This window comes from Letharia columbiana (assembly GCF_014066305.1).
Source record: "Letharia columbiana isolate WasteWater2 chromosome Unknown Sc0000017_s0, whole genome shotgun sequence".
Taxonomy (NCBI): Eukaryota; Fungi; Ascomycota; class Lecanoromycetes; order Lecanorales; family Parmeliaceae; genus Letharia; species Letharia columbiana.
In genome coordinates this window covers 684,767-698,870 of record NW_023501057.1, presented here as the reverse complement: position 1 = coordinate 698,870, position 14,104 = coordinate 684,767, and the positions used below count along the sequence as shown (strand labels likewise).

Sequence of the window (14,104 nt, the reverse complement as noted above, 5' to 3'; positions counted from 1 at the left end):
CTACTTTATTATACTCTACTCTACATATTCACAGGCCTTCAATTAATTGATCGAGAATTGCGCAGGGGATTGAAAATCAGCAAGGTGCCTGGGTGCCAGGATTGATCCTCCCTGTAGCAACATGTTCTATTTCTCGTTCACTCACATGAGTACTTAGCAGCCCTGAAGTCGGAAATTTGAGATCGCACTTTCCGCGCTTTACGAGTTGTCAATACGCAGGCGTGATGGAATTCGTTCTCGATCTCCTTTGTTGCCCTATAGTCTGATCTTTCGCCTCTGAACCTACTGCAGCAGCAGCAGCAGCAGCAGCAGACATGCCATCAGATTCCCTACAGAACATCCTCAACTTCCGAGACGTTGCCCAGACAATTAATGAAATACAAGGCAACGACCGTCTTCGACAAGGCCGCATCTACCGCAGCGCGCTCCCTGTACGTACAGTCCCGAGTACTTCTTTTTCTTACCCAAATCTGAGTCGCAATACATGTCTTTTGGTAGAAAACGGCTCTGGTCACTCTTCACACCCGTCTTGAAAGTTAGACCTTGCCTTGAAGAAGTGACGCTGAATGAAATGAGCATAGGACAATGCCTCCAAATCGGACCGGGAAGCGCTGACCTCAAAATACCACATCAACAACATCATCGACCTGCGCTCCACAACCGAGCACCTTGATCAAGCCAAAAAACGAAACGCTCAAGTCCACACCTCAGCGGCTCTCGCTCCGGCTAACGACGAGGCGGCCGAGCCACTAAAAATACCGGGGATTACATACCACGAGATCAACCTGAACGGCGGATCCTTCGCGCGCGCCCTGCTCTGGAAGCTCAGATGGTTGAGCCTCAGCAAACTCGTGGGGCTCATGGTGTTAGGGTATAGAGTGGAGGCCATTGCTATTCTTGGTCGCGAAGTCATGGCTGAACGCGGATTGACTGGATTGGGGAAAGATAGCCTTGATCATGGCACCTCGGAACTCCGCGGGATATTCACAGTCCTTGCTGAATCAAGCAATTACCCTGCTTTAATACATTGTACCCAAGGAAAGGATAGGACTGGCCTTGTTGTCATACTCCTTCTGTTGTTGTTGAACGTTCCACTCGGAGCGATAAGTGCGGACTACACGGCTAGTGAGAACGAATTGGAAAGCGAGAAGGAGTCGAGAATGGAGGAGATCAGGCGGATCGGATTGGGCGAGGAATTTGCTGCATGTCCGGCCGGCTTTGTGCAGGAGATAGCTGGACATCTCCACAATGTTTATGGCGGAGTGAATGAGTATTTGAAGCGCATTGGGGTGGATGAGAGGACACAGGATAAAGTCAAGGAGAACATGCTGGCTTGGTAGCGATGTCAAAGTTCAAGCGAAGGAACGCTGTGTGTGAACTGCCGTCTATACAAGCCTATCTTTATTTGTCTCCGGAACCCCAAAACTCCGAACACGCTTATCGCTGGCCTCTTCTTTGCTTCTCCCTGGCGCCTTCAGGACGCACGCTGATTTCATAGCCTTCACTGTAAGGTACAACGTCTACTTGAACGCCGTCACCTTCGTCATCATCACTTGCGCTGATATCCTCGCTTTCACTTCTCTCGGGAGTCGATTGGCGAGAGTGTTCTCGGCGCAGCGCGGAAGGCTCGGAAGCGCGCGCCTGAGGCTCTCCCCTGATGCGAGGGTATTGTAGGTCCGGCTGCGGACTTGACACTATTCGTCGGCCTTGGCTGTACTGATGCGGTATCTGCGGAATCGGAGGCGAGTATGCTATGTACTGATCTGGCGGGTAGGGTTGACTGGATACGGAAGATGCTGAGCGAGGCCGAGGTATCCAGTTCGGGTCGTCCGGAAGACGTCGCGACGACTGTGGTGAACGAGGTGCTGGCGAGGCCAGAGCAGGATCAGGACCTGAGGAGTAACGCTGTTTGTGTGCACGAGGCAACGGAGGTGAAGCCTGTGCGAGGCTGTGCGAGCTTGCTGATCGAGAACCCGAACGCGATGATCCACCCTGTGGAGCTGTGGTTGGCGGGTAATATCCCAGCGGTGAATACGCAGGCACGCCGGCTGGACCAGGGACAAGAATACCAGGAAGCGTAGCTCTTCTGGAACCGGATGAATATTCGCTATCGTAGGCAGGAAAATACCCTTTGCTCTTTCTCCTGCTAGACTTTTGTTCTCTAGATGCATCACGAGACTGACCGCTGCTTCGACGTCGATCGGCGTTTCTCATTTCTGGCTTCTTACGTGCACTCTCAGCTTCATCCTTTCTTCTTTTGCGTTCGAGAGCATCTATCTCAGGCTGGCTCAGTTTAACATTTGTTCTCCCCAGCATCTGTGCACGACGTATGCGTTCCAAAGCCTTTTGCACCAATAATTCTTCCTTGTCCCTAAGAGCGATCTGCATGGTACCGCTGGCTCCATGGTCCGAGCCATAGTCATCGCCAGACGACTCGGAGGACATCCTATCACCATACACCTGTCGACGACGTGAACGTTGATTCAAGTTTGCACCTGTAAACCGCAATTCATCGCTAACGAACGCCCCATCCAACCCAACACCCTGACCGTCATCTTCATCGCTGTCTACTTCTTCAAATCGTCTATCTTCTTCCCATTGTTGTGCCTGCCTGTCCGACCCACTCCTTCTCTTCCCCGGGCGAGCCCCTGATGGTCTTCCCCATAAGGGCGAATCTTTTGGAGTTCGCGGCCGACCACCTAGACCGCCTCCTCGGAAAAAGCTGTATCGATCGGTTTGTCCATAAAGGATGCGTGACCAAGTGTAGTCACACCGATGGCTCCGACTAGCCATAAGGCTGTTGCAATTGGGGAAGCCCAGATGAAGACGGGCACACCGATGATGAACAGGCCCGTGTATAGTTGGGAGGTGGTAAGACGAGCAAAGCCCAACTCGAGCTCCCGACCATCAAGTTTTTTAATTGCAAAGAGTCCAACGCCCATGAAGACCATGTCAAAGAGCAATGCTACATTGGTAAGCAAGCTATAGACTGTGAGCATCAGGGCTACTGCGAAATAGTTGCTTGAGAAATATGACAGGTTGTAATTGACTCTGCTCTGAACCTCCCCGAAATTCGCAGGCTTGGAGAGGCGCTTGAGATCCAGGAACTCAGAGATGGGCTTGAGGTTGGCGAATCGGGACGTCAGCGACTGCGACCGCACCCCTTCAAAGCGGGATCCGAGATTAAGGCGAGAGGTCAGAGCCTCGAGGGGGATGTTGATTCGCGACATTGCCGAATGAGTGAAGGTGTTGGTTTTGGTTCGTTTTCTTGGACTTTCAAGGGTAACACGGGGTGGAAAGAGGGTTATTCTGGTCTCTTTGTATTCGATTAGCTAGTGATTACAGAGACTAGAAGTGGGAATTGTTCACAATTTTCGGTGGAAATGGTAGCGAATAGTCAGACAGGTGGTTGTATAAAGGATTGTGGAGTTGAAAGAAAGCAAATGTGTTCTTTGTCCCACAGATTTTATCTCCTAGGCTTATTTTCGATGGAGGGTCTGTGTCCTTTCAGCCACGAACTACTTCAGCCATGCTCAATTGCTCATCACATATTTTCCATCCGCGGCAACCATTAGGCGTACCGCCCAGTTTTCTTGAGAATCAAGAGGGAAGTGAGTGGGGAGAAGAGTTCTCTTGTAAGTTGACTGTGTACCGGAATTATTCGCACATTTACATTTCGGATCTCCCCACCTGCCCGATTCCTTGATTGGGACCACGACCTACTTTTACTACACAAGCTAAAGGGCCACTAGAGGTACACGCAGGTACACACATATTGGGAGCTTTTGTGCTATAGCTTCAGGCACACATGCATCACGTTCCTTAAACATGAAACTGTCACTCTTTGTTTTGCTCTGCAGCGGTCTGCTGGCGCTGGTTGCTGGGTTTACTAAGGATGACCACGAAATATTCCGACTTCGAGACGAGATCCAGGCTTCCGAGGGTCCTGAGGTGACTTTTTACGGTAATTACTCACACCTTCCTACCATTGTAATCGTATTCATGTTGGCTTACTCTTTTCAATCTCTAGATTTCTTGGGGGTGAAGGCTAGCGCTTCTCAGGACGAGATCGTCAAAGCCTACAGGAAGAAATCCAGAATTATACATCCCGACAAGGCAAAGCAGTCGCTCATAGCCTCCAAGGCAAAGGCAACTTCCAAGCCACTACTCGGACTGAAAAACAAGGAACCAGGCGTTCACGTTAACAAAGCTCCCACGGAAAGCGAAATTCAGACCGCGGTGAAGAAGGCTAGCGAGCGGTATGCTCGACTCGGCGTTATCACCGAGATTCTGAAAGGACCTGGTCGCGAAAGATACAATTTCTTCCTGAGCAGCGGCTTCCCCAAATGGAGGGGGACTGGATATTACTACGCCCGCTTTCGCCCTGGTCTGGGATCAGTGCTGGTGGGCCTGTTTGCATTTGGAGGAGGATTGGTCCATTACGCGGCTATGTATGTAAGCTGGCAGAGACAACGAGATTACGCCGAACGGGTCATTCGAGATGCGAGACGATCAGCCTGGGGCGACGACTCAGGAGTCAGAGGGATTCCTGGCATTGATGGTGCAATGACGGGAATGACAGCTAGCCCCCCTGCTTCTTTGGCGCAAGAGAACGGTGCGGCGGTGCTTAATCGACGCCAGAAGCGCATGCAGGAGAGAGAAAACAAAAAGGAGAAAGACAAGAAAACAGGCAAGGGGCTTAAGCGGAGTGGCACAAGTACACCTACACCTATTGAGTCGGAACCTGAACAGGGGCCCCAAGGGGCTAAGAAGAAAGTTCAAGCTCGCAATGGGAAAGTTCTCATCGTGGATTCCGTGGGAAACGTTTATGTGGAAGAAGAGGATGACAACGGTGAAAGGGTGGAGCTTTTGCTAGATCCAGAGGAGATACCCAAGCCCACGTTCAGGCGGACGGTTTTGTTCCGCTTACCGGTGTGGACTTATCATAAGATTCAGAGTCGCATTGCCGGTGTTCAGTCGAACTATGAGCAATCTGAATTGGAGGATCTGGAGACTGCTAATGACGGAGAGGATGGAGACCCAGAAATAAAGGAAGATTCAAGGAATGGAGCAGCACGAAAACGTGTCAAGAGGAATGGCAAGGCGCACTGACGAGACGTATTACACCTCCGGCCATCGAAAATCATAGTCGACAACCGTGGATGAAAGCGACCTCCACAAAGAAATCCCTTCCTAGTTGCGGCCTGATGACCTAAGCTTAGAGGTAGAAAGCGTTCAATGTTGCGCCAATTGATTATGTACAGGCTTGCAAACCGTGGGGGACTTTAGCATTCTCGTTCGCCGATATAACTTGCTTTATGCATAGTCAAAGGATGCCACCTCGGTACTCGTAAACGGGCAGTGTTTTATCCAGTACAGCACTTTGCAAGCTAGAAAAAGAGCAAGTTGGCTTTTTGCGCATACTCCGACTGCTATTGATTTGGACATCTTTCCTGGAAGGCCACCCTCACAATTGCAGTCTAATCCATTGCGTCAAGGCAGCTGTGGAACTCGCCATTTCATGTCAGTCATCAACGGTATAATAATTCGAGGAGGATATCCAATGAATAGGTTGCCTCTCTGAACCAGGCCTCTCGCTTCCTTGCCAATTAGCATTGGCCCGTCGCAATGTAGTCATGGTATAAGCTCGGAACACTTACCTCCCACGCCCATCAGTATCAACAGTCCCGTCCTGGTCTCACACAAACATCTGCGCCATCTTCATCAAACCCTGTACACCGGCCCCACCGCCTACATCACTTCTTCCTCCAAATCCTTGTTTGCCTCCAGCACCTCCCGGCACCATACTTGCCAAACCGGCCGGTAACCTGATACCAAACTTCGCCAGCACCCCCGCCAATGCCCCGCCCGTCAACAATGGTAGCAAAAGCATTATCAGCTTGACCGGATGATCGCGCGCGTAATCGTACAGGTGACGGAGGTAGCGCTTTATTTGGGAAAGGATGCGATTGACGTAGCCTCCACGGGGTCGCGCGCGGCTAGAATGTGAAGAGGAGGTCCTGTAGTAGTAGCCTTTGCTGTCATTGGAAGGACGTTGCGAGTAGGCGGACGAGCGGCGCGGAGAGGAGGAGCGACCGGGACCGGAGAACCATGCCATTGCTGGTCGATAGTGAGATGGAGCTGGGTAGAATCAAAAGTCTTCAGAAAAGCTACGAAGCTCCAAGTTTCAAGAGAGAGGTTGGGGCTGATGGGCCGCTGAAAGCCAAGGCGCCCTGCCAAGACTAGCTAGGGATTTCCCCAGAGTTCAATTCGCTCCCCAGGAGCGATGTTGATATTTTTGCATACAATCAGAGTCCCTGATGAATGCAAAGAACAACAAACAGCCACTCGTACACCAAGATACCCTATGATCTCAAAATCATCTCGGCTTCGTCAATCCGAATTTGCATACGGGCTGGCTGTAAGGCTTAGTTCCCTACACTTGTACCTATAGGTACAGTACCGTAGGCGAGGCGAGACCTTCGAGTTCGGAGCTTTCCATTTGCTTGGCATAACGCTAACGATACGTCATTCAGGTTGCTTTCCATGTGGCATGTGCACTTAGGCTTCCATGTTCGTTTGAATTGTGTACACGTATCCGTTGAGACTACGAGTATTCATTCAAAATTGGACCCCACCTCTGGTCGCGCGCCTCGAACTCTTCTGTCCTCCCCTACGTCCTAGGCAGCCTTTTTTGTCCAAAGCTCTCAGCTTGCCTTTGACGTGCAATAACAGGCATCACGCCTTGAGCAGCCGTTCTCAAAGAGATGTCCAGTAAGTGCCATTCTCATGGTCCTGATTCGTGAATAGCCTGCTAATCTTGTTCCAGACGCGCCTCCAGACTACTGTACGACCGGACCACGTATTGCCCCTCGCAGTTCTAACAAGTACAGATGTGATCCTCGACATACCACCCCAAGCTACCCAACAGCAAATCCGAGATGGCTACAAGAAGTATGTCCACGTATCCATGCTGTTAGTGTTGCGGACTAACCGTCTCGTCAAGACAAGCCTTGAAATCGCACCCCGACCGTGTCCCCTCTGACTCCTCTGAACGCCCGGCCCGCACCAAGAAATTCCAGCAAATCAATGATGCATACTACACACTTTCAGACCCTACTCGTCGCCGCGACTACGACTCAGCCCGCTCTTACCACGGTTTTCCCACTGGTGGCGAAGACAGCGATCCTGACACTGAAGACATACCTCGCCAAGAAAAGCCATCTGGTGGCTCTGGTGGCTTCCCCTGGTCTGCGTTTGGTTTCGGTGCGAAAAATACACAAGAAGAAGAACACTTCAGCAATGAACAGTTCGGAGGTATTTTTGAGGAGATGTTGAGAGAGGAAGGGATGGCAGAAGGCAAGGAAGCGAAGCCTACCAACAAGTTTTGGAGCATGGTAGGAGGTCTTAGTGGTGGAGCTATGGGCTTCATCGTTGCAAACTTCCCAGGGGCTATCGCAGGAGCAGTGGCGGGGAACAGGTTAGGAGCAGTGAGAGATGCAAGAGGGAAGAGCGTCTACAGCGTGTTCCAGGTGAGTGGATTGCGCTTTTCCTTGTTCCTCGATGGAGCAAGGAGTGGGCTTTTCTGACGAGGTTGTAGGAGCTACCCCAAGGCGACAAGGCTAAATTGCTCAGCGAATTAGCTGCGAAGGTGTTCGCTCATGCGGTCGGGTCGTAATTGTTGACGACCTGAGTTGTAAGGCTTGACATTTGGCGCAGGCGTTCTTGGTGATGGATTGGTTTGATAAGACTCTATTGCACTCATACCTATTAACCCGTAATGCGTTCATAAACCTTTGATACCTCCATGTAGGACGAGCACGCCGGATAGCGTTATGGGAAAGGTAAGGTAGGGCGAAGTCCACAAGAGCACTAACTATACCTTTTTCGGGCAAGATCCAGGCGCTACCCCAGGTCTTGGCAACCTGAACCGTGACGTTTTCGCAACGCCTCCTTCATTCACTTTCCTTCCTCGACCAACTCGAACATGATGTCTCGCTTTCTGAGGCTCGTCCTATTGTTATGCTATTTCTCATCCCTCTCTCCAGCATTTGGGGTCCCTTCCTTGCAATCACCCTTGGTGGAGGACCTACCAGCAATCTCGAAGCCCAACATATCCATAGAGCTTTTCAATGACCTGGAAGAGCTATCACGCATAGTCGATATTTCTTATTGTGTCGGAGTGACAGGGATAGGCATTCAAAAGCCTTTCCTATGCGCGAGCCGATGCCAGGATTTCCCCAGCTTCGAGTTGATAACGGTAAGCGTCCGACTTCTGCTCTTCGGCCTGCGCCTAGGTTTATGGTTATGAGTAGACATGGAATACAGGCCCCTTCATGTCGGACAGCTGTGGATACATTGTCCTTTCTCATCCTCCATCGCCTCCAAGGATTATTGTGGCGTTCCGCGGAACTTATTCAGTAGCGAATACCATCATCGACTTGTCAACGGTTCCACAGGAGTATATGCCTTATCCAGGTGACGAGGACGAGGCTGAGGGCAAGCATGCCAGAAGCTTGCGGAAACGAGCAATAAATCCGCAAAGGGCAGAATGTACCAATTGCACTGTCCACGCAGGGTTCATGACCTCATGGAGGCATACTCGACCTCATATCCTACCCCATCTCGATGAACTCGTTCAGAAATATCCGGACTACCAGGTAACCTTGGTAGGACATTCTCTCGGCGGGGCGGTGGCAGCTCTTGCGTCTCTTGACTTGGAGTCTCGGGGTTGGAACCCCCAAGTAACAACCTTTGGTGAGCCAAGAATTGGGAACCAAGGACTGATGCAATACATCGACAAGTCTTTCTCGGATCATGGTCACACAGACATCACTGGCAGGTACAGACGAGTAACACATTGTGATGACCCGGTGCCGTTGCTTCCTTTAACAGAATGGGGCTATCAAATGCACGCTGGAGAAGTCTACATTTCGAAGCCGGAGCTATCTCCGGAGGCCAAGGACCTGAGATACTGTGAGGGTGACGAAGATCCAAATTGTATAGCCGGTGCGGAAGTCCACGACGAAGGTCAGAGCGGTCCGAATATGCCAAGCATTGAACAAGGCGCCGATATAGAAGGGTTCAAGGACTGGTGGAAGGACACGAAGGGTCTTTTAACAGTACCGCCACGCTTTCGCATATGGCAATTGTTCTTTGCTCATCGAGACTACTTCTGGAGGCTCGGGCTTTGCATACCTGGCGGAGATCCCAGTGATCGGTATCGAGAGTATCCTCATGGTGAGGGAGGAGAGCTTTGAGTGCCGTCTGAGCTTCTTGAATTTTAGCGATGGCGTTGGTGGCGCTGTAGGGATACTTGGGGTGCTATATCTTATGACTGCTATTTCCACCTGATACGATGATTATGAATGCAAGAGCTGAGATACCGTCATCTTAGCACAGAAATATCCGAAGTTGCAACTTGTGACCAACCTGATTGGCATCATCTTATTATATTCCTGATTCCAGGAGAGGAATAGATTTCCAGCTGCCTCTGGCCTTTTCGTAGGAGATACTCAATTGCAGCGAAGTCTTTCTTGTCCAGCCCAATGCTCCTTTCGAACTCGGTCCTATGATGATGTTAACTTGTAATTCCGAGCTGGTCAGATGATTTCTGAAATGGCACCTACCTTGCAAAGCCCTTGAAGTTTTCTCTCACGTCCTAAGACGGGTTAGATATGTTCTTCGTTTTGATGACAGACTTTATAAGTTTAATCAACGAACCGCTGGCTTCTTCTCTATCTCTCTCACTTGATGATTTCGGCAGTCAGCATTACTCTTTTGGGAGGAATTTTGAGTCGCGAGACACGTCTCAGGAACAGAGAACTAGAGACATGTTTGACGACTATGGGGAAGAATTGCCTCGGAAATTATAACGTACAGCACTGGCGGTAGAGTGACAAAACCCCTCTCTGCAATCCCGAGAGCCTCATATCACGGAATAACGAGTGCTCAGGGGGGAGAGTTTACCACGGCAAGAAGCCGCAACAGAATGCCGCTGCCGGGGATTACTCAAAGAACGGCGTTTACAAGGCCCGCTCCAAAATGATGCAATGGCAGACACGAGCGGCACGGTCAATGCACCTGAATTATTCTACAATCTGCCACTTGAGCTTCAATTGGAGTTTTAGAAACGCTCCGTTCTGTCGCTGGACTGCTTTGAGTCATCTAATTCGTGCTATGCCTCCTTTCTCACGTCTGGTCCGATTCCTCGCCAAGGACGGCAGAACATACTATGGGGATGCTATCTTACCACAGGGCGTCAGCGATTTAGGCAAAACGAAGCAAGCTCGCGTGATCAAGGGAGACGTGTTCGGAAAACACGATGTGACGGAGCAAATCGCCGTACGTGCTTCCCTCCCACGGTCGTATCATCCCACTCGCTGAAATCCGATCAGGATGTACGCCTTCTCCTTGCTCCTCTTGCCAGCGAAGACGTCAGAACCGTCCGCTGCCTCGGCCTCAATTACGAGCAACACGCCAAAGAATCAAGCATGCCGCTGCCGAAGTACCCCGTGCTATTCTACAAACCAATTACTTCGCTCGGCGGGCCCTTCGATAATGTTCCTATCCCTACCATGGCCCAAGAAGTGGACGGGTTAGATTACGAATGCGAGCTCGTCGCCGTTATTGGCAAAGAGGCGAGGGAAGTCCCGGAATCTAAAGCTCTCGACTATGTCATGGGATATGCAGTCGGTGACGATGTATCACATCGCGAATGGCAACTGAAAAGAGGAGGCGGCCAGTGGGCATTGGGCAAAGGCTTCGATGGATGGGCTCCGTATGGGCCAGGCATTGTGTCGAGTGCTTTGATCAAAGATCCTCAAGCCCTCCGGATCTCGACAAAGGTTAATGGCAAGACCGTCCAGGACAGCAGCACCAAGGATATGATTTTTGGGGTGGCAAAGACAATTAGCTTCTTAAGTCAAGGGACGACTCTTCTTCCTGGGGATTTGATTTTCACTGGAACGTAAGTGCTCGTGCCTGTTTGGACTTCGAAAATAGCTGATTTTGTGATTAGACCTCAAGGCGTAGGCATGGGCAGGGAGCCGCAGTTGTGGCTTAAGGACGGGGATGTTGTTGAAGTCAGCCTGGAAGGCATTGGGACTTGCGTGAACAAAATTGAACATATCAAAAGCAGGCCAAAACTGTAAAGTTGCTGAGTCTTGTCTGCATCGTACAGAAACATCGTAGATTTTAGGTCTGTCCTACCGGCACGCAGCTCAACACACATCACCTCGCCACACGTAGAAGTGCATCCCTTCAACACAACGCCTGCCCGAGCATAGCTCATTGAATGCCCCTTAGAATCGGCTTTTCAATGTTCTTTTCTTGCTCCATACTTCCATACAGCAAAGCTCTCCAAAAGTCTACCTGGCCACATTTTGACTGCCGTCGGATAATCTCCATTGCGCTTCGGTACAAGCTGTCCCTCTAAGTATGACCCAGTTCTGTACGTCACCCGCTCCACAGTCGACGCCCGTCTTTTATTTCCCCCAAAGGTAGAGCACTAACGCACCTCAGTCGTCCAATTACCAGCAGGAGACACCGTAACTCTGGACCTCGATCTCGACAATACCACGGTCGCAGCAGTCAAAGCGACAGTCGATGCCCATCTTGAGTCCATCTGGCGGGCCAGTGGAGTTCGTATCCTGCGGAGTGACCTTCCGTTCTGTGGCATCAGATTGAGGTATCGGACCAAACTTTTAGCGATGGATGCAGTACTCTCCAGCTGCAAAGTTGGGGAAGGATCGACGCTCTATGCGCAATGGCCTCAGAATAGCGAGAAGGACGAGAGGAGGAAGCGGTATGGAAATGGTTGGAACAACGAGCCTGGATTGGAGAGGAGGATAAGAGAGGAGAGGGGGCTAAAACGAGCGGAGAGGGAAGGAAAGAGCGCGGAGAAGAAGGCCTTGCGTGGGGCGGCTAAGAAGAGGACATCGAAGGCAGTGGAGGACACCACTCAGTCTGCACCGGAAATTGGCGGGGATGACCAAGTTTTAAGTGGGTGCGTGTCAAACGACCGGCCAGGCAAAGAGGTCGAGGTCGAAGCGGAAGGAGACTGCGCAGACGCAGCTGGAGTAGGCCAACAGGACTTGAGCGAAGAAAGTGCGGATGAAGAACTAAACGAGCAACAAGCGGAGGAGGGAGGGCAAGATGAGAGACCAACGGGACAAGTTGAACAGGATGATCCGTTTGCAGATGAGGACAGTGACAAGGAAAACCGAGAGCCAGAATTTGCGCCTGTTGTGCAAGATCGAGTGGATGACTATCCGGCAGAGGAGTGGTCGGTTTTCGATGAGGGTAATAGCGGCTTGGGGATGGACTTGCTGGAGGAAGTCCTTGAGTTTTGATCTCTCAATTGGCAGTTGGCACGAGGGCGTTCGAAGGCATTTCGTGGCGGGGTAGCGGTGCGATGATACAAGTGAAGCTGGGGGTGAGCAAAGGATATCATGCCGCTCTATCGATCAGTGCTAGTCAACTCGTCATTTAAACCTCCTGCGTTCGGCCATAACCACGGATGGTCTCGGCGAACGCCCAACTCTGGTTCTCCAGCTGTTCATCTTCCTTCAACTCCACACCGCCCTCCTTCGTGACCACTGCGATCGAGTACTTATCCAGACTCCTTGCATCTCTGTAGAATAGCACCTTCATACACTCTTTCACCGCATCTACAGCCTTCTCCCTTGTCACGTCCGAGACCTGGCTCTCGTCATCCGCCACTTTTCTCAACAATGGCTGTGCTAAATGTGCTCCGAATCCTGTTGCCAGCGTAGGGCTACTGAATGTTGTGCCCAATAGATCTACGCTGCTCAGAAATGGCTTATCATCCCCATCGAGTCCGGCTACCAGCATCTGATTCCACAGTGGGTTGACGTCGGAGCGGCGCTTGTACATGACTTTTGAGAGGTAGGTGTGTAGATTTCTGGCGTTAAGGCCATGCCCTTCTGAAGAGTAATTCTCGGTGACGTCGAGGGAGTTGAGGAGCCGGTCGAGGTATTGCATATCTGAGACGTCGCCACCGATGCCGACAATTGCGCGGGAGTTGAAGGGCCGGAGGCGTTTTACGTCTGTAAAACGGGCGAGAGAACCGTAGGAAGCTGTGGGAGAAGCAAGAGGCGTTAGCCAGATCATGGTGTTTCGCCAGAGGAAGCGGTGCTACCTAAGTTATCTGCAGCGATGACGACCCCATCCTTAAACTTGACCGCGAGGACCGATGTTCCTGTGACTATGGGCTGCTGAGTGTGGGTCTGAGGGTGACTAGATTGGAGATATGAAGCATCGTATGGTCCATAGACATCATCGCGTGGCTGCAACATGGACTATGTATCAGCTATAGCTCGTGGCAGGATCAGCCAGCTATCGACTTACACGGCCCCATGCCTGGGGAAGGTGGTTCATCTTAAGGACCTGGCTATTGTGACGGAGGGTGGGATGCAATTTACCAGGGTTGAGATGGATGATCTAACGAAATGGAGACTTCTGGTATGTATGGGTGTGAGAAGGCAAAATGAAGAGTGTACTGTTGTTGTATGGGAGCTCTGTGAGCTTGGAAAGTCTGCGCGTATTATGCCAAGACCACTTGGCGCGCTACTATCTAGGCAGTCAAGGCGCTCTGTACTTTAGGGTTTCCAATCACCAATTCACCATACTCTAATGGCCTTCGAAACCCATCTCAACAAGATGTACAAGACCAGTATTGATCTGTAGAAAGGATGAAATAGAATCATTTTCAGGCTGAATTTCTCCGCACTTCCAATGAATATACGTCAGAATGTTAAGCCAGTCATTGTCTAAAGGAAGAGACTCGTGCTTCCCCTCCCTCTGAATGACTTTGTGCGGTGCACCATCATCCAAGAATGCCCGGCTCTTTCATTACCGTATTCCTGACGTAGGTCTCGACCGCTGCTGGATACTACAATCACAACAACTCAACTGCAAGTGACTTGTCTATTATATTAATAAACAGTGACTTATCAGTGTTTCATGAAAACATAGGAGCGTAAAATTTCAATTTACTTTGAGGAATCAAATCTTTGTGACGTGATGACATGATTCGTGGAATCAGGATCTGATTCTCAAGACTACAGTCAGACCTCATGCT

General features: G+C 50.8%; 8 protein-coding genes across 8 annotated transcripts; 5 read left to right on the top strand and 3 right to left on the bottom strand.

The window, feature by feature from the left end:
* Window positions 1-314: 314 nt before the first annotated feature.
* HO173_006078 (uncharacterized protein) lies at window positions 315-1,340 on the top strand (the record flags this gene model as incomplete). The annotated part of the gene is made up of 2 exons (XM_037307989.1): window positions 315-431; window positions 582-1,340. The coding sequence occupies 2 exons, from the start codon at window positions 315-317 to the stop codon at window positions 1,338-1,340; spliced, it is 876 nt and encodes a 291-aa protein (XP_037165249.1).
* Window positions 1,341-1,437: 97 nt separating this feature from the next.
* Window positions 1,438-3,230, bottom strand: HO173_006077 (uncharacterized protein; the record flags this gene model as incomplete). The annotated part of the gene is made up of 2 exons (XM_037307988.1): window positions 1,438-2,711; window positions 2,774-3,230. The coding sequence occupies 2 exons, from the start codon at window positions 3,228-3,230 to the stop codon at window positions 1,438-1,440; spliced, it is 1,731 nt and encodes a 576-aa protein (XP_037165248.1).
* A 598-nt stretch (window positions 3,231-3,828) lies between these two features.
* Window positions 3,829-5,112, top strand: HO173_006076 (uncharacterized protein; the record flags this gene model as incomplete). Its single annotated transcript, XM_037307987.1, has 2 exons — window positions 3,829-3,964; window positions 4,031-5,112. The coding sequence occupies 2 exons, from the start codon at window positions 3,829-3,831 to the stop codon at window positions 5,110-5,112; spliced, it is 1,218 nt and encodes a 405-aa protein (XP_037165247.1).
* A 586-nt stretch (window positions 5,113-5,698) lies between these two features.
* Window positions 5,699-6,118, bottom strand: HO173_006075 (uncharacterized protein; the record flags this gene model as incomplete). The annotated part of the gene is made up of 1 exon (XM_037307986.1): window positions 5,699-6,118. The coding sequence occupies one exon, from the start codon at window positions 6,116-6,118 to the stop codon at window positions 5,699-5,701; it is 420 nt and encodes a 139-aa protein (XP_037165246.1).
* A 649-nt stretch (window positions 6,119-6,767) lies between these two features.
* HO173_006074 (uncharacterized protein) lies at window positions 6,768-7,678 on the top strand (the record flags this gene model as incomplete). The annotated part of the gene is made up of 5 exons (XM_037307985.1): window positions 6,768-6,774; window positions 6,830-6,847; window positions 6,894-6,954; window positions 7,007-7,532; window positions 7,601-7,678. 5 exons carry the CDS (start codon window positions 6,768-6,770, stop codon window positions 7,676-7,678), a joined length of 690 nt encoding a protein of 229 aa, XP_037165245.1.
* Window positions 7,679-7,987: 309 nt separating this feature from the next.
* Window positions 7,988-11,153, top strand: HO173_006073 (uncharacterized protein; the record flags this gene model as incomplete). The annotated part of the gene is made up of 5 exons (XM_037307984.1): window positions 7,988-8,260; window positions 8,316-9,240; window positions 9,956-10,344; window positions 10,398-10,969; window positions 11,021-11,153. 5 exons carry the CDS (start codon window positions 7,988-7,990, stop codon window positions 11,151-11,153), a joined length of 2,292 nt encoding a protein of 763 aa, XP_037165244.1.
* A 286-nt stretch (window positions 11,154-11,439) lies between these two features.
* HO173_006072 (uncharacterized protein) lies at window positions 11,440-12,353 on the top strand (the record flags this gene model as incomplete). Its single annotated transcript, XM_037307983.1, has 2 exons — window positions 11,440-11,452; window positions 11,524-12,353. The coding sequence occupies 2 exons, from the start codon at window positions 11,440-11,442 to the stop codon at window positions 12,351-12,353; spliced, it is 843 nt and encodes a 280-aa protein (XP_037165243.1).
* A 136-nt stretch (window positions 12,354-12,489) lies between these two features.
* Window positions 12,490-13,401, bottom strand: HO173_006071 (uncharacterized protein; the record flags this gene model as incomplete). Its single annotated transcript, XM_037307982.1, has 3 exons — window positions 12,490-13,100; window positions 13,163-13,310; window positions 13,372-13,401. The coding sequence occupies 3 exons, from the start codon at window positions 13,399-13,401 to the stop codon at window positions 12,490-12,492; spliced, it is 789 nt and encodes a 262-aa protein (XP_037165242.1).
* Between the last annotated feature and the right edge of the window lie 703 nt (window positions 13,402-14,104).